This window comes from Notechis scutatus, chromosome 3 (genome assembly GCF_049901735.1).
Source record: "Notechis scutatus isolate UNSWTSFEM ecotype Mainland chromosome 3, rNotScu1.2, whole genome shotgun sequence".
Lineage (NCBI taxonomy): Eukaryota > Metazoa > Chordata > Lepidosauria > Squamata > Elapidae > Notechis > Notechis scutatus.
Genome location: NC_142011.1, coordinates 14,597,141 through 14,624,150, shown reverse-complemented (window position 1 = coordinate 14,624,150; position 27,010 = coordinate 14,597,141). Strand labels below are relative to the sequence as shown.

General features: G+C 39.0%; 1 protein-coding gene across 4 annotated transcripts in view; it reads left to right on the top strand.

Moving 5' to 3' along the window:
- Positions 1-27,010, top strand: part of PHACTR3 (phosphatase and actin regulator 3) — a 281,729-nt gene that overhangs the window by 114,807 nt on the left and 139,912 nt on the right. For 2 of the 4 annotated variants that reach the window (XM_087959227.1, XM_087959230.1), the window contains exons 2-4: positions 7,897-8,058; positions 14,573-14,650; positions 23,986-24,165. In XM_087959227.1, the coding sequence (XP_087815353.1) occupies positions 7,897-8,058; positions 14,573-14,650; positions 23,986-24,165 (420 nt within the window). The remainder of the gene's footprint in view (positions 1-7,896; positions 8,059-14,572; positions 14,651-23,985; positions 24,166-27,010) is intronic. The other 2 variants (XM_087959228.1, XM_087959229.1) reach the window with 2 other exon arrangements.

The following is a 27,010-nucleotide window of genomic DNA, read 5'->3' as shown; positions in this document are numbered from 1 at the left end:
TAGCTTCCTAATAAATGATAGACATCTGTTTACTCGAAGCCAAGCTGCACTAAAAGCCTCTAATACAGGAAACACAATGTTGCTAGCCAATCAAGACAAAAAAAATGCTACAAAACAGACAGAAGATATTAGAAACACCAATCAAGCAGAACACAGCAAACTCCAAGACCAATAAACACAGACCAAGACTCCCAACCAATCAGGTTGAAGAAAAAACCATTCTAACAGCAGTAGGCTAGCACCAAATTTAAAACAGAAATGGCTGTGAAAGTCTGACTCACAGACAAACACAATACAGAAGCCTGATGATGGCAGATGACATTCTGCCGAAACGTCGCTACAACTGTAAAAGCACAACTATAATGACGTGGGAAAATACCCGAACAAAGCTGAATACCATACATATAGACACCCAAACTTAAAAAACTTAAGAAAACAAATTTATATATATATATATATATATATATATATATATATATATATATATATATATATATATATATATATATATATATATATATATATATATATAATATGTATATATATATATGTATATATATATGTATATTATATATATATATGCATGTATATATATATAATATATATATATATATATATATATAATATTATATATATAATGCAGTAGAGAATTAATACCAATGTAATGATTATGGCTGAAAACTTCAATTGTTATTGCACAAGATATTGTACCCAGATGACATACTGTTTAATGGATGATGGATTGTTTGTACTAAAAAGAAAAGAAAAAATATATTCCAAGAATATCCCAGTTTTGTAAATTGAAATCAACAAAGCTATTCTCAGAATCCAATGATTTCCCTGCCCCCAGTATTGCTAAATTTGGATATAACCACTGCAATCACAGATGAAGCTGAAAGCAAATGTAAACCATCCAAAATCCCATCCAACTTCTAACCAGGTTTGATTCTGATTTGCTTCATACAAAGTCTCTCTCAAACTGAGCTAATTCTTGGTGACTATCTCTGTGATGTTTTCTTGGGCAATATTGAAGAAATGATTCGCAATCATCTTAGTTTACGCTGTTATTTTCCCAGACTAGTCCATGGGGCCTTAATCACACATCCAGATACTAACTGGATCTAACCCTAATTAGCTTTTGAAGGAATCAGCTATGCTCGGCTGGTGGTACACCAAGAATCCAATCTGCCTTTTCTTGCCTTCTTACACCTATATTAGAGTTTGTTGCAAAAATAATCATGCTATTATAGAGGAAGCTTTCATAGACATGAAGGAAAGTAAATAATTGATCATCCATGTTACAAGTAATCCTTGACTTATGCCTATTTGTTTCATGACCATTCAAAGTTAAAATGGTATTGAAAAAGTGACATAACCAGGGGTGGGCTTCAAAGTTTTTAACAACCGGTTCATGTGGGCATGGCTAGGTGAGTGTGGCTAGATGGGCATGGCTAGGTGGGTGTGGTCATGTGACTGGGTGGGCGTTTCTTCTTCTTCTTCTTCTTCTTCTTCTTCTTCTTCTTCTTCTTCTTCTTCTTCTTCTTCTTCTTCTTCTTCTTCTTCTTCTTCTTCTTCTTCTTCTTCTTCTTCTTCTTCTTCTTCTTCTTCCAGCACCCCCCCCATTTTTTTGCCTCAGGGAAGCCTCCTGGGGGATGTTTTTGCTCCCAGAAGGCTTTCCTGGGGCCCAGGAAAGCAAAAAACAGAGTGCGGGGGGGTACAGCACCCATAAACACACCCCGCGCACCACTTTTTGCCTCCTGGGCCTTAGGGAAGCCTCCTGGGTGAAGCAGTAAGACAGCGCGGAGGATCCTGGCACAGCTGATCATTGGAACAGCTGATCATCAGGAGCGGAAAAAAAGAAATACCTTAAGGAGTGACTGGGTGGGGGAGAACACAGTGATGTTGGGCATGCACGTGATGTTGCACATGTGCAATAAGAACTGACTGGGCAGGAAGGGAAAGGGCAGGCAGGGCCTGTGGGGCCAGCCAGGGTCATGATTTGCTGGTTCTCTGAACTGTGCAGAATCATAACAACCAGTTCTATAGAACCAGTCCGAACCTGTAGAATCCCAACCGTTTATAACTGGTCCTTGCATTTGTGACCATTGCAGCATCCCCATGGTCATGTGATCAAAATATGTGTGCTTGATAATCAGCATCTATTTACCGCATCCTGGGATCATGTGATTACCATTTGTGACTTTCCCAGCCAACCTTTGACAACTAGAATCAATGGGTGAAGGTGGGTTCACTTAATGACCTGTGATTCACTTCACTGCTTAACAACCATGGTAAAAGGTCATAAAATCAGATGCGACTCACTTAACAACTTCCTTGCTTAGCAACAGGAATTTTGGCCCCAATTGTGGTCGTAAGTCGAGGACTAACTATACTGCAGCACAGTTATCAAAAGGATTAGGATTCTTTAATGCAAAGCAGGTGTCATATAGGTTTATCCACTCCAGAAAGCAAACTGTCTCATTGTCCAGGGAGGCAGTGAGATACCTTCTTCCATGAGCTCCACTGAAGAGAAAACTACAATTTTTCAAACATCAGTTCAGTCGCTTATTTAAGCCAGAGAACAGTATGTCCTATCCTAACAGGTTTTCACACAAATGAGAGGAGACCCAATTACCAAACTGATTTCTGAAGACATCCTGGCAAGTTGCTAATCTTTGAAATTCATGAATCCAGAATTCTACAATACTATTTGCTTGAAGCATTGCATCAAGCCTTTTCTGAAACATCACAGACTCCAGCAACATGGCTTCTGTTGAGAGAGAAAGGCAGGAGGAGTTCAGAGATATCTTTTGATTTTTTGTTTGTTTGTTTCTTGCCTTGAATATATTTAGATGTGACAGAAAATCTAGCTTTGCCAAATGGCCAGGTTCCAGATGGGGCACTCCATGTTGGAGATGGTTAGAATTAGAATTAGAATCCTAGTGAACTTCCAGCGTTGGAACATTTAAACCTTTTGGAGGCAAGTTGTCCCACTGATTAATTGTTCTAACTCTCAGGACATTTCTCCTTAGTTCTAAGTTTCTTCTCTCCTTGGTTAGTTTCCACCCATTGCTTCTTGTCCTTCCCTCAGGTGCTTTGGAGAATAGCTTGACTCCTTCTTCTTTGTGGCAGCCCCTGAGATAGTGGGCCATGAAGAAGATCCCACCTCTGAGTGACTTATCCCACCTAGAACATGAGATGGACAGCAAATAAATAATAATAATAATAAATAAAGTTCTGGGTAAGACCCTGTAAAGAAGTCTATGGAGATTCTCAATCATCCAGGTCATGGTTGTTTCAAAGGTCCTTTGTCAAGAGGCAACTGGACATTCTTTGTTTTTCCCCAAAAGTCACTCACTTCTCATCCAAGAAAATTTTTCAGTTCTGTAGAAGCTTCTTGGATGAGAAGCAAAACATCTTAACGGAAAAACAAAGAAAGTCCAGTTGCCTCTTGACAAAGCACCATTGGGACCCTACAGAGAAGGTTTTGTACACCCCTAGTCGCAACTCTTAACTTTTTGTCGCTTGACTATAATATGCTTTTCTAAAAATAAATAATCAGTTTTGACCCACAGAGCACAGGTAATTTTGAAAGGTCTGTAGCTTTTTGAGGTGGAGATTTTGTTCAGCTGACAACTTATTTGTAAGTTGTTGCATTTGTGTGTCCTTGCACATTTTAAAAATATCTTCTATCCTAATAGTGTGTCTGGACTTGTATGAAATGTAGCTCAATATAACAGAGTTTATGGGACTTGTGCTAATATTGGGCTGAATCTACCCTACAAAAGTGTGGCTGTTGTTTTTCTACCTCATTACATTAGAGAGTTTTTGGATTGGTTTAAAATGTTTTGGTATTTTTCCTTTTCTTTTGCTCTTGCCAAGTTACACAAGATGCAGTTCTGTTTTTGTTTTTCCTGTTCTTACGTCTCTATCCTGTGGCAGCCTCTCTGGTTTCTTGATCTGGAAGAAAAACCCTCATCAAAAAAGCTTTCTCTCTGTTGTTAAACTGTAAAGGAGGTAGTAATTACATATTCACATTAAGACTTACTTGTAAATATGACACCAATAATGATAACAAATAAGGAACCACAAACTGTTGATAGCGGAATTGCTTGCTTTTATTTGTTTATTTTTTGTGGGGTTTTTTCTTTTCCACTTTTTTCTATGTTGTGTATGTGTTTGTTCGTTATTTTAGTTGTATATTCAATAGTTTGTTTAAAAAAATAAAAAAAAAGCTTCCTATCTCTTTTTTCCATGTTGCCCTGTTTTATTAATCCATTTTTAAACAAACATACCTAACATAAAAATGATCAATCACCAAAGAGAATGAGAAAAAAAATGCGCAACAAGAAAACACAAAAAGAGAAAAGAAAAAGAAAACAAGAAAAATGTCTGTAATTGCAACTTTCTTCTGATGCCATGTGCTGGGATTTTATTAAAGTTTGGAAGCCCACAAGATGTACTTGTCAAGCCCGAAATTGACATATGCGTAGCCATTTTATTTAGCCTTATTATATATTCCTTTTCTTTCTTTCTCTTTGCTGGTTATGGGGGGAAGGGTTTTGGGCTTGCCACATTCCTAAGGTGGGAGGAGTGGAGATGAGAGAGTTGTTTAGGCTAGGTGGTTCTTCTTCCTGTGGGAACAAAAGCTGACCATGCTGATATCTGGAGGTGGAGATTGATGACACCAGGAAATGTTGATTTACTTTTATTGGGGAATGTGCCTTTTGGGGGCTACTTTTAACTTCCAATATTATGTGATATAATTCTGGGTTGTGTCAGATCCGGAATTACAACAGACTTTGCCAATTTGATGCTTTCCTAAATAAAAGAAATTGTTTTGGAAGATGGACTTTGCTCTTTTCTTTTTAAATGGATTTCATCACTTGGAAACCTAACAGTACTATGACAGAAAGGATATACATGTAGGCACATATCATTCTCTATATTTTAATTATAGTAAGGGTAGGTTTTATGTCAGATACGATTCTCAGCTGCTATGGTTTTAGGTTTTGTATTGCATGTAGTTTTTCTAGATTTTACCATGAACTTCTTAGAGTCACAGGTGTGAGATGAATGGCTATACAAATTAAATAAATCAAATCAAATCAGTCAATCGGTACATTTTGCTTCTCTTTAACAACATTTCCCCAGAATTTTCTTGTTTGAAAATTTATTTTCATCCTTTTGAGGGAAGGTCACAGAAAATGGTCATTCTTTTCAATTCCATTCACTGAATGTTGGTTCAGAGAGTCATGCATGCTGCAATCACCTTATGTTTGGATTACTGCAATACACTATATAGGGAGAGTCCCATGAAGGTCACGTAGAGCAGGGATTTTCAACCTTGGCAACTTTACAACTGGGACTTCAACTCCCAGAATTCCTCAACCAGCAAGTGGTAAAGTTGCCAAGGTTCGAGACCCCTAACTTAGAAGCTACAACATTCCAGAATGCAACTGTGAACAACAATGGGCATGTCTTAATATGCCCATGTGAACCCTTGCATCAGTTAGCTTCTAAGTGGACTGGAAGCTAGTCTTAGTGGACTGGAGGTTAAAACATATAAAGAACAGTTGCTGGAACTGGGTATGATGAAAAGAAAGACTAGGGGTGACATCATAGCAGTCTTCCAATATCTCAGGGGCTGCTCCAAAGAAGAGGGAGTCAAGCTATTTTCCAAAGCACCTGAGGGCAGGACAAGAAGCAATGGGTGGAAACTAATCAAGGAGGGAAGCAACTTAGAACTAAGGAGAAATTTCTTGACAGTTAGAACAATTAATCAGTGGAACAACTTGCCTCCCAAAGTTGTAAATGCTCCAACACTGGAAGTTTTAAAGAAGAGATTGAATAACTATTTGTCTGAAGTGGTGTAGGGTTTCCTGCCTAAGCAGGAGGTTGGACTAGAAGACCTCCAAGGTCCCTTCCAACTCTGTTATTCTATAATATGATATTCTATAAGTGTGATCTACGTTGCTGGTTATCACCCATAAAGCTGTCATGGCATAGAGTCCTGGAGGGTTATCCCTCCAAAGGCTTCTCCTTGTCCTATGTAATTGGAGACAGTGGGCATATTATGGGTCCCATTAATCCATCTATATCACTGTCAGAAATTGGGAGGTGCATCTTCTGTTCACAACATCTGTCCTCTGGAACAGGTTTCCTCCAGAGCAGCGGTTGCCAACCGGTGGGCCGCGGCCCACTGGTGGGCCATGAGAAAATTTTGGTGGGCCGCAGAGAAACCCCCCCAAAGCAATTTAATCCAGGCTGCACAGAAACTCAAGGCTGCGCCACCCACATGGCCCGCGGGAACCCTCCTCACCACTCCTTACCTGGCAAACTTGCCTGCTAAATTGCTATTTTTCCTTTTTCTGACCATCATTTGTTCTGCTGTGCCAGGAGTTTTAGATTAGCTAGGAAGCAGGAAATGGTTGATTTCTTGCTTTCTAGCTAGTCTTTAGATCTTTGGCTCAGCACAGCTGAACCTCCCTTAGGACTGAAGGTTTGCTTGCAAGCAAATTCAGTGCAGACTCACGGCAAGCAAATTTGAGAGACTGAGCTAGCTGATGGCAGATAGATAGATCAATGAATTATTCTGTGAGCAACTCAATCTGCCTGCTTTGCCTGATTTTGGGTAAAAGTTGCTCTTTTTAAAAAAAATTCAATATTTACATGCATGGTGTGTTGTGAGTTAATTTTATGAGTTTGTTTGCTTGCAAACAAATTTTATGTGACAGAGCTAGCCAATGGCAGATAGATAGATCTCTGAATGAATCTGTGATTCTGTGAGCAACTCAATCTGCCAGCTTTGCCTGATTTTGGATAAAAGTTGCTCTTTTTTATAAAAAATTCAATATTTATATAAATATTTATAATATTTACATACAAGCCATGCCCAGCCAGTCACATGACCACCAAGCCACACCCACAAATTAGGCCACAGAACCGGTTAGTGGTCCCTGGGATCTAAAATTATGAGTTTGGTGGTCCCTGAGGTCCAAAAGGTTGGCAATCCCTGCTCCAGAGATCTATAAGTGCCCCTACTCTAACAGTGTTATAACCTGACTGTTTCTCCAAGCCTGGGGTTTAGGATGGGTGGTGAGCTACCAACCCCATTAGGTAGGGCAGAGCACAAAATCAACTCTGCAAGATGGCTAAAATGACTTCTATTGAGATTGGCTATAATTATAGAACATCTGGTTGACTGTTCTTTGTCCTTCTTCTTATACTTCAGTAAATTAGGGAGGTGTCTGCCTGAGCCCTTTCCAAATGTTATTTTGTTCTGCACTTTAAAAACCCTTTAGCTTCTTTTGCCTAGGAAACAGTTTCTGTCAATGTCATCCTCCTTGCCCTCTACCCAAGCCTTTGATAAGATTTTATGTTAGTTGAAATGTTTCTCTTGTAGATGTACAGTCCATTGTTCTTTTCCTGTAGATATGGACTTTTGTTACACTAGGAATCAAGCCCAACAAAGGGTCAAACTCCTTTCATGCTTCCACATCATGGGGTTTCCCCTGGAAAGTAGGGTTGGTTTTTCATGCAGTGTGAGCCCTGGTAGACCAACTGGGACTTCAGTAGAGAGTGGGGAACTTCAATCAGAGATAGATTGCTGAGTGTGTCTGCTATTGACAGGGGAAAATAAATGTTCCTATTAATGTCAAATGAGCTATTTTTACTTGTTAAATGGAATTGGGAGTTAGCTCGTTTTTCTTCTTCTTCTTCTCCTTTGTGTGTTCCAACATAGGAACCCAATTAAGCATTATTTTTCTGCAAAATGACAAAAAACCCTGACACCAACTGATCCTTTGCAACATCAAGCCTAACTGTACTTCAATCTCTTTAAGATGTTTTCCTTTCCTCCACCGCTAATGTTGTTTTCTCTCGCCCCCTTCTCAGAGGAAATGGATCAGTCCCCCGCAGTGCATTCTGAATATCTGGTCTCAGGGATCCGAACTCCTCCTGTCCGAAGGAATAGCAAGCTAGCCACGTTGGGCAGGATTTTCAAACCATGGAAGTGGAGGAAAAAGAAGAATGAGAAACTGAAGCAGTCGTCTACAGGTAAGTGGCAGGCATACCTGTATGGCAGAGCAAAGTTAAGGGCAGGATTTCCTTGTAAGTGGGCGGCTGGAAGTGTTTGCCTCTGAAAAAGTGCCAGGACCATACAAATTACACATTTGTTTTCAAGTGTGGAGAAAATAGAAAGTATTCTGTAGGTTTCCAAAAAAAAAAAGCTGATCTGAGAATTGTGGCTTTTATTCTTTAAGAAGCAAATTTCAAAGGGCGGTGCCTTAATGGAAACTACGTGGGAAGTAAGTTGATACAATTCCAGAAGTACAGTTGGATAAACATTTTGGAAGTCTAGGATCGTAAAGAGTGTAGTCTAGTTCCCATGATGTTTACATACACACATGCACACACAGATGAGAGGGGGGGGAATAGAAATGGATGGATGGTAGATAGATAGAGATAGAGAGAGATAGAGATAAAGAGAGATAGATAGAAATAGAGATGGATGGATATATAGATAGATAGATGCAGGGGTGGGTTTCTACCGGTTCTGTCCACCTCTATAGAACAGTAGTTCTGAAGAGCAGCAGACATAGAACCAGTTCTATGTCTGCTGATGTTTTTGCCCACCCGCCTACCCGGGCTCTTACCTGATCTTTATTTCCTGATTTTTTTTCAACTTCAGCTGCCGTGCGAGGCACAGCTGCAGTTAAAAAAGCAGGAAAAAAGGGCTTTTTGAAAGGCTGCTTCTCTGCATGCAGCATGCTGATGTCGATTTACAGGCATGCGCCGGCAGCACATCGTAAATCACCGAACCTCGTAAATGATCGAACTGGTAGTTAACCCTGTTGGATCCCACCTATGGATAAATGGATAGATGGACAGACGTAGATAGATATTAGAATCCATCTTTTTTTCATATATAATTTGTTTTAAAGTTCAACATAGAACCACCAAGGAGCTGATGCCTCTACATATTAATTCTTATTAGGAAATCTCATCCTTTCTATTATTTTTTTCTTGTCATCCCACTCGATTTCAAGTGTGACTACAGGGTTTCCTTTTTTCTTTGTTTCTCCTGTGTGACAAGGGATTGGCAAATGCAAACGAGTGGCATACCCAGCTTGTATGTTAAAGTTCCACCTCTTCAGTACAGAATAAGATCAATGGTCCTGGTTGCTTTTCAATCTGTTAGATGGCCTCCTCTGGTTCAAAATGAATCCAGAAAGGAGTCTAAAATAAACATCTCCCAATTATTTTGGGACTTAATCTCAGAATGTAGCCTTCAGCCATGTTCAGCTACATTGATAAAATTATTCAACCTTAATTTTGTAAAGATTCACAGCTTATATTATAAAGGTTGGTAACTGTTCTACTGTCTCTATATCTATTATGGTAGCCTGATAGACTGACCTTTAGTAGATTAAACATTTTGAAGGCTGCATTTTAATATAGCTTTATTTGCTATGTTTCTTCACAATTCTGCAACATTCAGCAAAAGTATGTTGTTGGGAACTGCCTTATAGTAGGATAAACTAAGTTGTGCACCATTATTGACTCCAACTATCAGCAGTTCTTCGAGTTTCTAAAAGATCCCTAACCCAGAATTTGATTTTAAAACAAGAAAACTAAGCTGGCCAGAGAATATTTCGGAGCCAGTGATCTGGTAGGAGTATTGTGAACATCTCTTGGACACTTTCCCACATGGACATCATTAGAGGAGGTTCACCTATTCATGAATGGCTGCCATCATGGATGTTAGGGGGTGCAGAATATTCATTTATAAGAATGCAGATTCCTATGCCTGTTTCTGTGTGATTCCTTTTTATCCCAGCATTCATTCATTCTCTCTCTCTCTCTCTCTCTCTCTCTCTCTCTCTCTCTCTCTCTCTCTCTCTCTTTCTTTCTTTCTTTCTTTCTTTCTTTCTTTCTTTCTTTCTTTCTTTCTTTCTCATTCTCGGCAGACAATTTTGGGCAACATTTGTTTGTGTTTTATTTTGGAAAAATGACCAAAGCTTACATCGGGTCATTTCTAAGAAAACTGGTGCTAAAAGCTGGTGCTTTGCTCCACAGCCTTCCCATTTTTAATAATTAACTACAGGTAATAGAGACACTCTACCAGGTGTCATATAAATACAGTAAAACAAGTGAATAATTGCATAAGGGAAAGCCAGTTTGGTGTAGTGATCAAAGCATGTTAGAAACAAAGAGCTATGAGTTCTAGTCCTGCGTGAGGTGTGAAGCCAACTGAGTGACATTGGGCCAGTCCAGTTCTCTCATAGTAGGAAGAAGATGGACATGGCAAGCACTTCCCCCCCCCAAAAAAAAATACTAAGAAAACCGCCCAGACCTAAGGTGCTTTTTCAAGAGGCAACTGCACTTTCTGTTTTTTCTTTGAAGACATTTTGCTTCTCATCCAAGAAGCTCCTTCAGCTCTGACTGGATGGTGGGGAATAGAAGGATTTATACTCCTTCTTATGGTACACAAATTCCAAAAGCTGAAATCATTTCTTCTACCAACAGAAGCATTGGAACTGGTCAAAGAATTTATAAAGAAGGCACAACTAAGACAACATAACAAGATCATATCTTCAAAGAAAAACCAGAAAGTCCAATTGCCTCTTGAAAAAGCACCTTTGGGACAACAACCATGACTTGGATGACTGAGAATCTCTATAGACATCACTCAGGCTTGTTCATATAGTTGCCAGGAGTCAAAACTGACTCAGAAATAAAATAAATCAAAGAAATCTGGTGACAGAGATATGTCTGCAGGCACACTGGTACCTCAGGGTTGTTGCGTTCCTCTCTGTACACATTGATTCTATTAGCCCAGGAATTTTTTTCATTCTAGATTTCAGAAACAATCCTTCCACCAAAGAAATTGGTCCAGGTAATCCTCGACTTACCACCCTACTTGAGCCCAGAGTTATTGTTGTAAGTTATGGCAGCTATTAAGTGGGTTGCCATGTAATCAAACCCAATTTTATGACCTTATGGAATATGTGATGATCATTAAGCAAATGCTGCCATTGTTAAGAGAGCCGTGGTGGCGCAGTGGTTAGAATGCAGTACTGCCACTAATTCTGCTGATTGCCGGCTGCCAGCAGTTTGGCAGTTCGATCCTGACTGGCTCAAGGTTGACTCAGCCTTCCATCCTTCTGAGGTGGGTAAAATGAGGGCCCAGATTGTTGGGGGGCAATAGGCTGACTCTGTAAACTGCTTAGAGACGGCTGGGAAGCACTGTGAAACGGTATATAAGTCCAAGTGCTATTGCTATTGCTAAGTAAACGCCACAGTCAAATGAATTCATTATATCCAGTGGATGTTTCCCCACCCCAGAAACTGGGAGTAAATCCAGAAAGTGTCAAAAAAGTGTCAAAAATGGTGCTCAGGTGATTGTGGGATGCTGGAAACAGCTGTAAATGCAAGCTGATTGACAAGCAACCAAAATGCGATCAAGTGATGGTGCGGGGTATGTGCTTATGTGGCCATTGGCACTTTGAAATTGGATGATAAGTACCTGTTTTTTTGGGGGGAGGGGGGTGTTAGTCATAACTTCAAGCAGTGCTAAGCGACTGGTCATTAAGTGAGGATTACCTGTAGTGTGGTTGCCCAGAGTGCTATTTGAAGGCAAGGCAGGAGATTTCAGAAGGAGATGATAGACAAAATACTTGGGATAAATGGCTTTGATGGGCCATTATTCAGGATTTATGGTAAATCAAAGAAAATAAAATGTTGGCAATAGCCCACAATAACTAGCAATATTTCCAGTGGAAGACCCAAACAGCAAAAAAGGGAAAGAAAAAGTTATGACATTTTTTTTAAAAAAAGCCTAACTTATTATCTCATAGTCCAGGAAAAAATACTCTAATAAATTTGACAGCATTTAAAACAGAGCCTGAAGCTTCAGAAAAGTCTTGGATATGTCCCCACATCAACTCCAACCATTTAGTATTTTTAGGCTGACAAAGGATGATGGGTGGCACGATCTAGTTCAGCTTAGATGTTTTCAAACAAAACTAAACATGTCAGATTTGATTAGATCTCTCTCTACTCTATCCATCTCCATCTCCTTTCTCCATCTCCATCCTCTTCTTTTCTCCCTCTCTATAACTTTTCATCTCCATTTCCATATCTTTGTATCTCTTTATCTCTCCAGTCCATCTCAATCTACCTCTACCTCTATCATCTCTATCTCTGTCTCTAATCTCTGTCTGTCTGTCTCTGTCTGCCTTTCTCTCTCTGTGTGTGTCTCTTTCTATTTTTCTCTCTTTCTCTGTATCTATCTATCTATCTATCTATCTATCTATCTATCTATCTATCTATCTATCTATCTATCTATCTATCTACTATTTATTTATTATCTTTCTATCATCTATATCTGTTTCCCATCTATTCTCTTTGTGTCTCCATTATCTTCATCATATCATCATCATCATCTATCTAGATATCTCTATCTGTCTCTCTCTCTCTCTTGTGACTCTGTCATAATAGTTTGTAGCTTATGCTTTTATATTTGTAATGATATTAATGAGGAAGAATCACATGTAGTCTAACTCGCTCTCATCTCCAAAATATTCTTGCTTCTTGTGATCCCTTTTGCAGATAGCTGCCAATAGCCCTGTCTAACTATGAACAGCTTCACCTGGGCCAGCAAAGGAAAAGATCAGTGTTCCTATAGAGGACTTAGGGCACATCAGTGCTTTATTATATGGCTTTGGAGCAAACTATGAACCAAACAAAGATTTCCTGCTTGCAGTTTAGTCTTTACTTCTCTCAGCAAGACCTGTTGGTTTCCTCCAGCTTTATCCCTCTTTCATCATCCTTCCTATTTTAGCGGAAGGAAGCTATCACCCTCTACCCCAAAATGCTGACCAATGAGCTTTTGGAAATCTATTGGCTTCTCCTAAACTTCTGTAAGGTCTCCACTTGTATGTTTTTCTGGCACTGACTGCACCACTGAGCAATAGTTGTGCTTCAACACATGGAGGCAACTGTGGGATACTCTGCATTTTAGAAATCCCACAGTGCTATGATATAATCTCATGCTTACTATATGCTCACTATACATTGTTTGAAATTGGAGTCATCCTATTATCTCTTGGTCAAGCTAAAAACTGTGATAGGAGGTGGGAAAACCAGTGCTCTCAGAGTGGGGTTTTAACCATTTGGAATAGTTTTTAGTGATGGGTTGGGAATAGATGATATATTAATTATTTTAGCTCAGCTATAAACCAAGCATTTCCCACGATGACACGAAAAGGGCCAACTTTGGACTAAGGTAAGTAGCTATTTGCCAGGGGTACCAATGCTGCCTCTCCTTCTGAATCATTCTAAAACTGCCAATCTTTACATTGGTGGGATGTGATACTATCACTCAAGGTAGCCTAGGAGTGCCATAGACACCTGACCTGGCACTGAACACAGATAGACAACTTGAGCATCTGTTAATTCCCTAAAATCTTTGGTATGGCCCTGAGAGATTTCAAAATGGGTCTAGTGGTTAAGGTTTGGTCTAGTTTGGTTTAGTTTGGTCTAATGGTTAAGGCACTAAGCTAGAAATCAAGAAATTATGAGTTCAAGTCCCACCTTAGCCATGGAAGCTAGCTGGGTGTTCCTGGGCCAGTTATTCTCTTTCAGCCCAACTCACAGGATTGTTGATGTAGAGAAAATAGGAGGAGGAAGGTATGTTGGATATGTTTTCTGTCTTGAGTTATTTGTAAAAATAATAAAGACGGGATATAAATAAATAAAATATGTTAGAAAGTTGTAATTAATAATGTGAGAAAAGAAGAAAATGGTTAAATCCATGATTGAGGAATAATTGCAGTGACTATATTTCAGTTTAATTATATTTAAATGCAAATGAAATCAAATTTAATTTTTGTCCTACCTCTACTCCACATTTTAGCCTAGTATACCAGGGTCTTTAGTCTATTCCAGGCATAGACCAGTCCTTGGCCCAGAAAAAAATATATATGCAACCTTGCTTTAGGTCTTCTCCTTGAGTGTAATAATGGGACTTGAAAGCCTTAGAGATGTGATTTGATGCCCATGGAGGATTAGGAAAAAAGTGTGGGTTCAATTTGATTACAGAAAGCAAAATATCTGACCTGATTAATACAACCAGTTTGGTGTAATGTTTAAAGTCAACTGGGAAAAACTGGACTTGTATCCTAACTCAGACTTTCCTGACCTGACTTGCTTCAATGTAATTGCCACTCCCTTCAGCCAATGTTGACATGCTGGTTGTACTTGGTACTATCCAAATTTTTTTGAAAAGATGCGGGTTTAAGAATGACTGCTAGCTCTAAATGATTGAAATAGTCCCCCGAACTGCTTGATGAAGAATGGAATACAAAAATTAGGAATCATTGATAGAGTTTGCATAAAACAGAGGAAAAAAATATACTTTTATTGGTGATCTTCCATTCACTATGCCATATTTCAAGCTGGACATCCTTCATTCATTCATGCAGTCTTCTTAGACGATTCATTTCCATTGACTGTCAACTCTGATGTTCCATGTTGATCATACTCACCCCACCCCCCCTTTTTACAGTGTTAGAGAAGAAGACATCCACAAGGCAAAGCCGGGACGAGCTAATTAAGAAAGGCCTCCTGGAAATTATGGAACAAGGCAAGTGAAAGCAATATTTGTGATATTGTATCCCCTCCTTCCTCTAAGAACCTGGAGAGAACGTTGCTGTTAAATAATGATGCTAGATGGCTTAGCACACATTGAGAAGGTCCAGAAAAGGGCAGCAGGAATGCGGAACTGATTCAATATAGTGTGTTGCCTGAGGCAAAGGAAGAGAAATGGCACTCACTAAAATTCCATTATAAACTTGTTGGTCACGCTGCAGTTGAATTTTATTTCATTTCCTGCACTAAACAGAAGGCTCACCTCAATGGTTTTCTTGTCCCACTTCTATGATTCATAGAATTCTATGAAGCTGCCCGGAGTTGCTCTTAACATATAAATTTAATAAATAAATACAATCAATGCTTCAGCATTTTATGATTCTCTTGTCTTTGAGAGTAGGGTCTTAACTGTGATACTCATACATACTTTTCCATCTCATTTACACTGTCCAGGATCTGCTGCATCAGACCATTGCCCTATTTTGCCAAAGGGTTTGGTGAAATTGCTGCAGCCCATACATTAGCGGGAAAGGTGGAGTGAACTAGGAAGAGATGGATGTGAATAATCTTTTGCATGCTTTTGAGAGAGGAGAGAGAAATGCTTCTTTCTCGTCGTTATCATACAAGATTACGCAGGGGGAAATTGAGGATGATTCAAAGGAAGAGCAGTGCATAGTGAAACTAGAGAATTCGGGTTCAGAAAATACAGTGGTAGCTGCCAACTCCATTAACTTTAAAAATGGAATAGACACATTTTATGGAGGAGAGAATAAAGCTATATGTAATCCTAATGGCTATATATCACTTGCTTATCATGAGCAGTATTAGAATTAGTGGCTTCTGCTTGCCATCTTAAATGATTGCCTTTTTTTATGTTCATAATGAAGGTGTAAAGGTGTCCAGTTTATCCACAAATCCCTTACTCCTCTTTTTTCCCTCCTGTAACAGAGCCTTCTTCAAACTGGGACTCTCTAGATTTGATATAATCACAATGCTTGCCATCTTTTGCTAGGAGAGCTTTGGGAAGCCAATATTTAATTGATTAAAACCTTGAATAACGCCGTCTTTGGTCTGATTTAAGCATGGTATATAAAATCATACATTGCAATGTCCTACCTGTCAATGAATACTTCAGCTTCAACCATAACAATGCAAGAGCACACAATAGATACAAACTCAAGGTTAATTGCACCAAACTTGATTGCAGGAAATACAACTTCAACAACAGAGTGCTCAATGTCTGGAATACTCTACCTGACTCTGTGGTTTCTTCCCCAAACCCCAAAAACTTTAACCTTAGACTGTCTACTATTGACCTCACCTCTTTCCTAAGAGGTCTCTAGGGGGCTTGCATAAGCGCACCAACGTGCCTACCGTCCCTGTCCTATTGTTTCTTTTATTTTTCTTTTATTTTTCTTATATGTACCCATTTCATGTATTCATAACTATGTATACACTTATACTTATTATCTTGTAAACAATTGACAAATCAAATAATAAATAATAAATAATAAACAAGCGATGGATATCAGATCACCTGAAGCTGACAGTAGGAATTAGAAGACATGATTTCACTCTGTTGGGATAATATTTGGAGCCTCATTTTTCGACACTACAATCTTTGTCCACTTTCCCCATGTTGCCTTGCATTGTCAACTCACACCCCAAGGATTCACTTCCATTGCAGTTCTGCCTCTCTTCAACCTTCCATGTTCTGGATATTTTAATTTTCCCTGGAAATCTTTTTTCTTCAAATATAGCTATCAAACCTTGATTAATTTTTTTCTAGAAAAAGGCCACTTAATTTTATAAACCCAAAACACCTTTATATTCTGGGAGATCTACTCCAGATTCACCTCCTGGTCATATATGATACTTAAACTCCATTTTGAAAGAATACCAAATACTTGTCCATTGTATAAACTTGACAAATGAGGTCAAAATCAGTTGGACAATCTTTATTAGTGCTTTGAATGCAGATATAATATACAAGTAGTTTTTAAAAGGACGTCTATTTCCTACTTTCTTGAACCACTGGTTGTGCTGGACTGTAACCGGACAATTGTAAAATTCTGCCATCTCATAACGAAGGATCAGAAGTAGAATATTAGCAAATGTTTTCTTGAAGGAGGCTTAGCTGAGCCTGATAGATGGCAGGTTTTTTTTTTTCAAATTAGACTGTCTCTGGCTCCATAATAGAAATTAACAAGAGTGGGATGAGATGGGGGAGAAAATTCTAGTCCTTTCACCATCTTCACATCCTTGGCCATTCCCTATATCTTCCCCTCCACCACCAATTTTCCTGTTTTCATTATGGTCATAGGTAATGTGAACGAACTATTGTTTCCATCTGACTTCTGAACATGGCTTGTTGCTCCCCAGCATGCCTACCAATTTGTGCTATTTTGTGTCTTTTAGCTCTGTGGATGTCATTGCACTTGTGTGATGTTAAAGCTAAAAAAGGAAAAAGGATACGTGTCCATAAAGGAATGGGATAAACGACTCTAGGAATGAGGCCAGAGACCATTAACATCAATTCATTTTTATGGCTGACATTGCAGTGAAAAATATTGTCCCATTTGACCTGGAGGGGTTATGACTCTTGTAGACATCAGACAAAAGTTTTTCCAGTCCTTCTTTGAAGATGCTCAAAATGGCAAGATATCTTGCCTTGAGTTATATCCCCTCCTACTCCTGTATGCTTCCTAGGAAGTTTGATCTGTGTGTAAACTTGGAATGTATTTCTATAAAGCTGTCCAAGAATACAGGTAGTATTCTTCACTTGTGTCCACAATTGAGCCCAAAATTCCTGTTGCTAAGCGAGACATTTGTTAAGTGAGTTTTGTCCCAGTTTACGACTTTTCTTGCCACAGTTGTTGTTAAATGAACCAGTGCTGTTATTATGTTAGTAACATGGTTGTTAAAGCACTTCTGGCTTCCCCATTGACTTTGCTTGTCATAAAGCCACAAATAGTGATGACATGACCCCCCCCCCCCACACGGTACTGCAACTGTCATAAATACGAACCACTTGTCAAGCGTCTGAATTTTGATTATGGAACCGCAGGGATGCTCTAATGGCCATAAGTGTGAAAAATGGTCATGTCACTTTTTTTCAGTACCACTGTAATTTCGGTCATTAAATGAACTGTTGCAAGTCATGTTGTTGTGCCTGATTTTAGGTATCAAATACCTTGTTTTTGGGCTACCAAACTAAATTAGATGAGAAGTTTCAGCAACTCGGGATAAAGTTAAGATTTGGTTTTAGGACAGAACTGTTTTTCTGGATGGCTGCTTTAAAGATCAGGGATATTGCCTGGACAATATATTAGGTTCCTAGGAAAAGTATTTGTCTTTAATAGTAATGACAGAATCTCTAAGAACTGGGGTTTCCTCAAAGCAACAAGCAGTCTAATAGAAAACAACAAATACAGAATAAACGACTGGGATCTCAGGGGTTTATTTTACAGCCCCTTTTAAAAATTCACCTGAAGTGTCTCTTTTAATAACTATTCATAAGCCTGTTCCGATTAAAGCAAGATAGGCAGCAATTACATCCTAACCTTTCCCAATTAAATTGTACTTTAATGCAATAATTTGTGTCTTTCAGATCTGCAATATTATGTGAAGCGTAGTGCATTAAATCTTGAAGCCTCTTGAGTTTCTTTTGTATCACATTGACTTATGCAATTATCTAAAGGAGTAGCCCCCGTCCATCTTCCTTCCCCCTAACTTCCTGTTGGATCCTAGCTCTAATGAGGGTATTGTTTTAATACGTGGATCATAGGAGTTATTGACCCATCAGTTTTAAATGTCAATGCTTTACCCTTGCACTGACCTTATATTAAGTGGAGGATGAGCATCACTGCTACATATTTTTTGGTATTTGTAATGCATGTATCTTGATGGTTGGGTGTGCTTTGGAGAACGTAGGTCAAATGAAGAATCAGTGAATTCTAAATTTAAATCTGCCTTTTAAACAATGCTTAAAGGGCAGAGTGTGTTCCTTGCATTTTGTACATCCTAGCTGTTTAATGAATCCTAAAAAAAGACAATGATACTTAAATATAGGATGGAACAGATTCTGAACTCCATACCCTTCAACAGATTAGATTGTCTCCAGAGGTGGAGCTTTGGGAAAAGAAGTATGGTTTAGCATAGACAAAGAAGAGAAAGATATCAAATCCACATGGGAATTGGTCATGTGAAAAGGATCTTGAAAGTGAAGTCGACAACTTTATGGCCAAACCCTATCTAGATCCTACTGGCTGCTACCGAATTCTGGGATGGCATCCTTTAAATCAGAATCACAGAGTTGGAAGGGACCTTGAAGGTCTTCTAGTCCAATCTTTTGTTCAAGCAGGAGACCCTATACCATTTCAGACAAATGTCTTAAAAGCCTCCAACGATGGAGTCCCCACAACCTCTGAGGGCAAGCCATTCCACTCATTTATTGTTCTCATAATCAGGAAATTGCTCCTTAGTTCTAGGTTGGTTTTCTCCTTGATTAGTTTTCCATCCTTTCTTGTCTTACTATCTGGTGCTTTGGAAAATAGGTTGACCCCCTCTTCTTTAATAGCCTCTCCAATGTTGGAACATTGCTATCATGTCACCCCTAATCCTTCTTTTCACTAGATTAGACAAACCCAATTACTGCAACTGTTCTTCATATGTTTTATCAATTTAGACAAGTTGGAATAGATGTGAAAAGGATGGTCTGGAGCCTGGAAACTAACTCTTAAAAAGGAATGTTTGAGGGAACTGGGGATCTTTAGTCTTGAGAAAAGACAGCTGACAGGAACATATGATATTATTTTTTTAAATACTTGAAGGATGCTCAGCAGAAAAACCACCAAGAACTCTTTTTTAACATTCCAGAGTGCAGAACATGGAATAATGGGCTTTAGTTACAGAAAGGAATTTTTGCTTACACAATGTCTAATTGAACTTTGGAACTTGACTACCACAAGATGTGCTGGATACCAACTTGGCTGCCTTCAAAAAAGGGCTGGACCAATTATGAAAATCATGGTGCTCAATGACTATTAGCCTTTATGGTAATGTGACTGACTCTGAAAACTTAGTCTTCTGCTGCACGACTAATAGATTTCCTTGGGCAGTTCCTTTTAGAGAACAGACTGCTGTTCTAGATAGGTCATGGGTCTGATGCAGCTGGACATTGCTCAAGTTCTTGTGTTCCTAAAGGGAAACTTTGATTGAGTATTAGAAAAACAAACAAACTTCACCAGCTGGAATAAGGAGACCTACTGGCCTGATTTATTTGGAACAGAGCAGTTATGAAGTGGCCAAAACAAAACTGCACTTAAAGGCATTCCATTGAGATGTGAGTAATTGTAGGGAGGCTTGAAAAGGAATGGAAGGAAGAGCATCCACAAATAAACTTAAACTTTAAACTTTCCAAAATTTTGGATTTTTCCCTTAAACTTTCCAAAATTCTGAAATTGGGTGTGTGTGTGTCAAAAAAGTCAAGATGGTTGTTCAAGACAGTGCAATTAACACTTCAGTTATTTGTTGTGCTTCTGGCAGGTTGATTGCATTGTTGTGGCTACCATTTTTATATTTCTGACTCAACCCGGCAGACACCCAATTTCTTTCTTTCTTTTTCTCCCTCTCCCTCCCTAATATTTATTTATTGTTACATTGATATCTTGTTTGTTTCTTTCAGAAGTGGAAAATGGCATACCTAGCATTCCTTCCTTCCTTCCTTCCTTCCTTCCTTCCTTCCTTCCTTCCTTCCTTCCTTCCTTCCTTCCTTCCCCCAAACAATCTGTGAGATTGATCAGAGAGCTACTGATTGTCCCCAAAAGAAGCACTTCTATTTATATCTGAGGAAAGGATGCAGCTTTTTTGGAAGGGCAACAGATTACTGTTAGCTTGCCTCTGAAAGCAGCCGCACCATTTTTTTCCAACTTGCAGAGAAACCTGAAAATATTCCATCTGAACACTCCATCTGAATCCTTTTCAATGTATGCACAGCTCTTCACTTTTTACTTTTTATAAAAAAAATTACCACCTTTTGTGGACTGGGGGATTGGATTTAAACGGCATCAGATTATCCAGCCATCCAATTCAATAACTGGCATTGAGTCTTTTAACTAAAATTATTCCCAGTTGCACCTGGGCATGGCTAGAACTGAGAGGCAGCTCTTTGCAGGCAAAGTACATCAGGAACTTTCCTCCATCAAGACCTCAACCATTTCTCTCTTAAGCCCATGCAGCATTTTACAGATGCAGCTTCCCTCTGACCCTCTGGAAAGTGGGTGGAATTTTTCCCTTTTAGGGTTTGGTTTCAGCTCTTCAAGTGGAGGTTTCATCAAAATGCCTGGATTGAATAGAGTTGAGGGGGGAGAAAATAGAACCAGTGCACAATGTGAGAGGCGGGTAATATGCCCATGATTATTCATGGATTGGCTTTCCAACTCCTTCCCTTCCCCTTCCCACAGTATCATAGCAACCGTGGTGCTGCAAAAAGCTATTTTAAGAACAGTAACTTTTCACTGAACGTGCCTATGAGGTAGAGTGGGCGAACTCAGGCTTTAAAAATTGTGCACTGGGGAACTGTGTGGCAAGAAAGCCAGATCATCATCATCTTCTTCTTCTCTTCTTCTTCTTCTTCTTCTTCTTCTTCTTCTTCTTCTTCTTCTTCTTCTTCTTCTTCTTCTTCTTCTTCTTCTTCTTCTTCTTCTTCTTCTTCTTCTTCTTCTTCTTCTTCTTCTTCTTCTTCTTCTTCTTCTTCTTCTTCTTCTTCTTCTTCTTCTTCTTTCCTCCTCCTCCTCTCCTCTTCCCTTCCCTTCCCCTCCTCCTCCTCCTCCTCCTCCTCCTCATCCTCATCCTCTCCTCCCTCCTCCTCCTCCTCCTCCTCCTCCTCCTCCTCCTCCTCTTCTTCTTCTTCTTCTTCTTCTTCTTCTTCTTCTTCTTCTTCTTCTTCTTCTTCTTCTTCTTCTTCTTCTTCTTCTTCTTCTTCTTCTTCTTCTTCTTCTTCTTCTTCTTCTTCTTCTTCTTCTTCTTCTTCTTCTTCATTAGAAGAAGACATTTGAGAAATTTGTGAGCAGCATGCCAAATTTTAATTGATTATGACAAAAGATCCATGGGAGATGTTTCTTTTTTTTAACATTTGAAATATTATTTAACATTTAAAATGCACAAAAGAATAATATTAAGAAAATTTGGAAAGCTCATTCTGGATGAATAGAGTGATCCCCCTATCAGCATATTAAATTCTTTGTGGATTATTAGGTCTTCCAGTTGTTTGTAAGTACCATATGTAACTATAGAAATGAATATCACCTACATGCTACTTTTAGGAGTAAGCTTTTTTATTTTTAGTTTATATACACACATACAGATGTTTCTACTGTCTGTACAGAAAGGTTAATCTTATTAGTGTCACATATCTTAGTTTCACTGCTTTGTGGAAAATTTCATTTTAATTGTTGCCTAAGAAGGAAGGAACAATAGCTGCTATAGGGAGCTGTCCCAGGTGCTGACAAGTCATCTATTATTAACAAACAACTCACTCATCCATATCATTGCATATGCTTTACTAATGCTAGTAACATTAACTTAAACCTGTAAAACAGACACAGAGTATTTTCCATGGGTTCAGGATACATTTTATAGGGGAATGGTTATCTTTAATCCAGTAATCAGAACCTAAAACCCTACAAATACTAAAACTTGTGAATAATAAAAGAAATAATCGAGTTAACATACCTAGTTTAACCACTCCTGTTCTTTATGTAATTCTTTGACAACTCTAGATATTTTTAAAGCTATCATTTCCTAGACAATCACTTTTCCTTTACGTAGCCCTTTCTTCTGTGAAAGAAGCCTGAGACTATCAGATATTTATGAATTGCCTCTTTAAAATTTAAATTCTGGGAGTTGAAGTCCTCCAAGCTTAAAGTCGCCAAGGTTGGAGACCCCTGATCTAGAACACACAAAGAGAAATAACAACCCCCTCTAGCACATGTGATAATTAGGTGTCACGGTCTGGAAATCATTTTTTTTTTAGAGCACAACTGCAGCCTTTAAAAATGCAGAGTTCCTTATGTCTCTGCCAAGCCCCCAAATAACTATAAAATGGCAAGCATGTGTTTATAGTAGGAAGTTAAAGCAGTACATTCTGATCGGATTCTATTGGGGAAAAGGAAAGGGGCCAGATAAAGACAGAAATGTGTCTGAGTGGGAAGAAAAATTGCTTGAAAATTTGGTCCCTTTGAGAGTGGTTGAGAGGGGTTATTATGAAGGAGCACACAGTTTTGGTTAGGAGTGCTTTGTGTTTATCAGATGGGCTCTTGGAGTTGAAATCTTCTGTTTTTTTGTGCCTCTCAATGTAGATAGCAAAACTCTGGGTTTTTCTCTTTGTCACATTAGTAGCATATAATAAAGTGTTTTAATAGCCTTTTAATAGCCTCTTCCACTGAAGTTGGCATGCCACTACTCCCAAAAACAGAATTGAATTCAGAGCAAATACTAGTAGAATAAAATCCTTCTTTGTGATGTGTGGGCATTTTTACTAGAGATGAGGAGAGTGATTGTCCCACACATTTGGAAGGCCTCCTCTCACCCAGCACAATAAATAGTGCCTGATTATATGTTGGTCCAGGGGTCTCCAAATCTGGCTGAGGAATTCTGGGATTTGAAGTCCACAAGTCTTAAAGTTGCCAAGGTTGGAGACCCCTGTGTTGGTCTATTCCAGAAGGAGCTATACTATATCTCAAGTGATAGGTCCCAAGGAAATGAGGGTCCTTGGTGCTCTCTGAGTTTGGTAGATTTTTTTTGCAGGTGTTTCATTGCCCAAACTAGGTAACATCAAGCTAACAATACAAAACAAGCTAACAGTAAACAATCCAACCAGAGAACCTCCAAGACCACTCCCACCAACACTGTCAAAGGAAGCCAGTAGAACAGGGGTCTCCAAACTCGACAGCTTTAAGACTTGTGGGCTTCCACTCCCAGAATTCCTCTTCTAGCTCAGGAATTCTGGGAGTTGAAGTCCACAAGTCTTAAACTTGCCAAGTTTGAAGACCCTTGCACTAGAATATAAGTTGAGAACAAACCACATTCCCCTTACTAGCACTGATGTCACCTAGTTTGGGTAATGAAACATCTGCAAGAAAACCACCAAGGCCAGAAGTACTAAAGACTCCCCATTGCAACCCTGAGCTACAAATCATCTCCCTGAGTGTTTTCCTTTAAACTCTCCTCTCAAGGGAGGCCCCCTTCTGATTCAACATTATAGTATGGAACATGAGCTTAAGCCATCATGAATGGTTGAACTAATGCCAGAATGTCATGGTATCCTAGATTCTGAAGGGAAAGCATGCACTGCTGATGGTGCCACCAGAACAATGCTGAGTGACCCTTCATCCCCCCCATGCCAGGCATTCACCTCAGAAGAGATGCAACAGGAACATAGATCAGCCACCATCAAGGCCGCCTCACTTGGCGAGGAGCTGCACTCAGAAGAACTGAGAGAAGATTCAGGTATTAGCCTTTCCTTTCCACTGAGCTTCAGCTGAGTCACCTTAAGGCAGAGATCTTCAAACTTGGCCACTTTAATACTTGTGGACTTCAACTCCCAGAATTCTCCAGCCAGCATAGCTGGCTGGAGAATTCTAGGAGTTGAAGTCCACAAGTCTTAAAGTGGTCAAGTTTGGGGATCCCTGGCTTAAGGCCAAGAGAGGATTGCAATAGGGAATGATCCAAGCTCTTTGCAGAGACTGCAAAGATGTTTAATTCTTGGTTAGTAATTAATCATAAAACAACTTCAGGTGATTTAAGAACACCATTAAACTACCTATACAAGTGACAAAGGGTGGGGGGAAGGTTTCTTGATTGATGTTTTCTTGATTGATGTTAGGATCTAGTAGTGACCTGAAACTTTTCTTGATCGATGTTAGGATCTAGTAGTGACCTGAAAGGGGAACTGCATTTGGCTCTGCAATTTATAATAAAGAAGATTAGGTCCTATTTGGATTAAATATAATAAAGAAATTTGCATTCTTTGTCTTGCAAGCACATGACTAGAATCTGCCTTCATTTCATGTGCTTGTAAGACTAAGGATGTTGTACAGGTTTGCACCATTATTGAGCTAGTAATATTTTGAATTCCATGTTATTGCTGATGGTTTTAATGTCCTGAAGTTGTTCTATTATTAAGACAACTGGAGTTATTTCAACATGCCCTCTTTAGAATAAGGCTTCCTGCAAGCATGCAGGTATGTGCGTGAAGGCACCATGCTTTCCTGGAGATTTTATTTATAAAATAATTTTCCTTGCATGATAGTAGATATAATTTTATTGCTGATTCTAACCAAGGTGTAGAATTTTAGAGGTAGGGATACTCATTAGAGGTTTCTTGGAGTGATTTCTGCTTGGCAGAAGTGATCCATGGATAACATACACAGGATCTTCCCATCACTGTTTCAAAGGCTGCACAGGCTCACTGATGAGATCAAGTCCCAAGCTTGTTTATAGGAAGGTGGCGATTGGTTGAATCAACAGTTTTAAATTGGAATGTCTGCCATAGTAAGTACATTTGCCAAATCAAGGGAAGATACCTCAGTGTGGAAATTAAAGTTGCAATCATCTTGCAGTTGCTAGCAGATTATGCACAAATCTTCAGTCCTGTATTTTCTACTAGGATTTGGGACCTTCTAGGAAAGAGGTGGGGAATGCTGGTTCTTTTATGACTTATAGACTTCAACTCCCAGAATTCCTGAGGCCAGCATAGGTAGCTCAGGAATTCTGGGAGTTGAAGTCCACAAGTCATAAAAGGGGCCATAGTTCCCCACCCCTGTTCTAGGTGGTGTTAAACCAGGGGTGTCAAACTCGCGGCCTGCAAGCTGGATGTGTCACATGATGGCCACGCCCACCCCCATTTTAGCAAAGGGGGAAAAAGTTACAATACGCCACGTGACAATGTGTAATCGCAAGTTTGACACCCCTGTGCTAAACTATCAAGCTTGGTCTGTGTAATTCATTGATTAGTCAGGTGCCATCTTGTTTATAAAGTATTGTGTTTTTATCTCGTTATTTGTTTGATATTGTGAGCCACCCACAGATAATCTGGAGTTGGGTAGTGCCAAAATCTAATAAAATAAATAATTAAGCAATGAACGGCCAGAATTTCAGGTAGTTTGGGATTGGTCAGACTTGCAAAATTCAGCTGCATGTGGATTTTTTTTCATCCTTTTCTGGCAGATCAAGGAGTATAAAAATATCTCCAGTAGTTGATTCAGATGTAGCTGCCCATGTATATGACTGAAGAATAATCCTTTCAATATAACATCCTTTTTAAAATATCCACCAGCATGAAAAAATATATGCTGAATTATTTTTTTCAACTATTTGCCATCTAAAAGCAGTAATTCGGTTGAGCTTCTTCTTTTTTTTTTTTTTAAAAAAAAGGGTAGGGTTAAAAAACATAACCATAAATATAAATATTAAAAAAGACAGTCTGCAACCACTGAATGGCATGGAAGGATAAGCCAGAGTTGGCAATAAGCATTTATCATCAGAAGTGTCATATATATTTAAGTTGTTGTTGTTGTTGTTAGTCGTGAAGTCATGTCTGACTCATCACGACCCCATGGACAACGTTCCTCCAGGCCTCCCTGTCCTCTACCATCCCCCAGAGTCCATTTAAGCTGACACCAACTATTTCAGTGACTCCATCCAGCCACCTCATTCTCTGCCGTCCCCTTCTTCTATATCTCTATATTTAAGTACTTGTATGTAAAGTTTTGCCATTAAAGTCCCTACTCCTAAGCAGCTAAGAAAGGAAAGAAAAATAAAGTCAAATAAAGAACAACATGGCTTTAAAAAAAATTAAAGCAAAGTCAACAGAGGAGACCAGAGTGGCAAATCCAAGTAAAAGGTACATGAAATAAGGTCATAATAACTCTCAGAAAAGTAAATATGCTGAAATTTGGAGAAGTGGCTTCAGAAGGAAGGATTTTATAGCAATGACTAAGAGAAGCAACAAAGGAGAATGAAAGGAAACGAGATTGGACTATGGTATAAAATCACTGATCTGAAAGATCCTTTGTGCATGAATTTCTACTGTATGTTTTTAAGTTTTTTTTTTTAAAAAAGAAAAGTTGAACTTATCAACTTTTAAGTTTTTTTTTTTAAAAAAGAAAAGTTGAACTTATCAACTTTCTGAAGAAAGGGCTGCTGGGTAAATTCTCAGAACTAATCAGAGGGTCTTCAAAATCCACATTTTCCTCCTGATTAGTAGGCAGTGCCAACCAATGGATACTACTGTGAAATCACTGTAGTGCCTTGAAGATATTATACACAAAGAAGGCTGTGATATTGGGTGCCT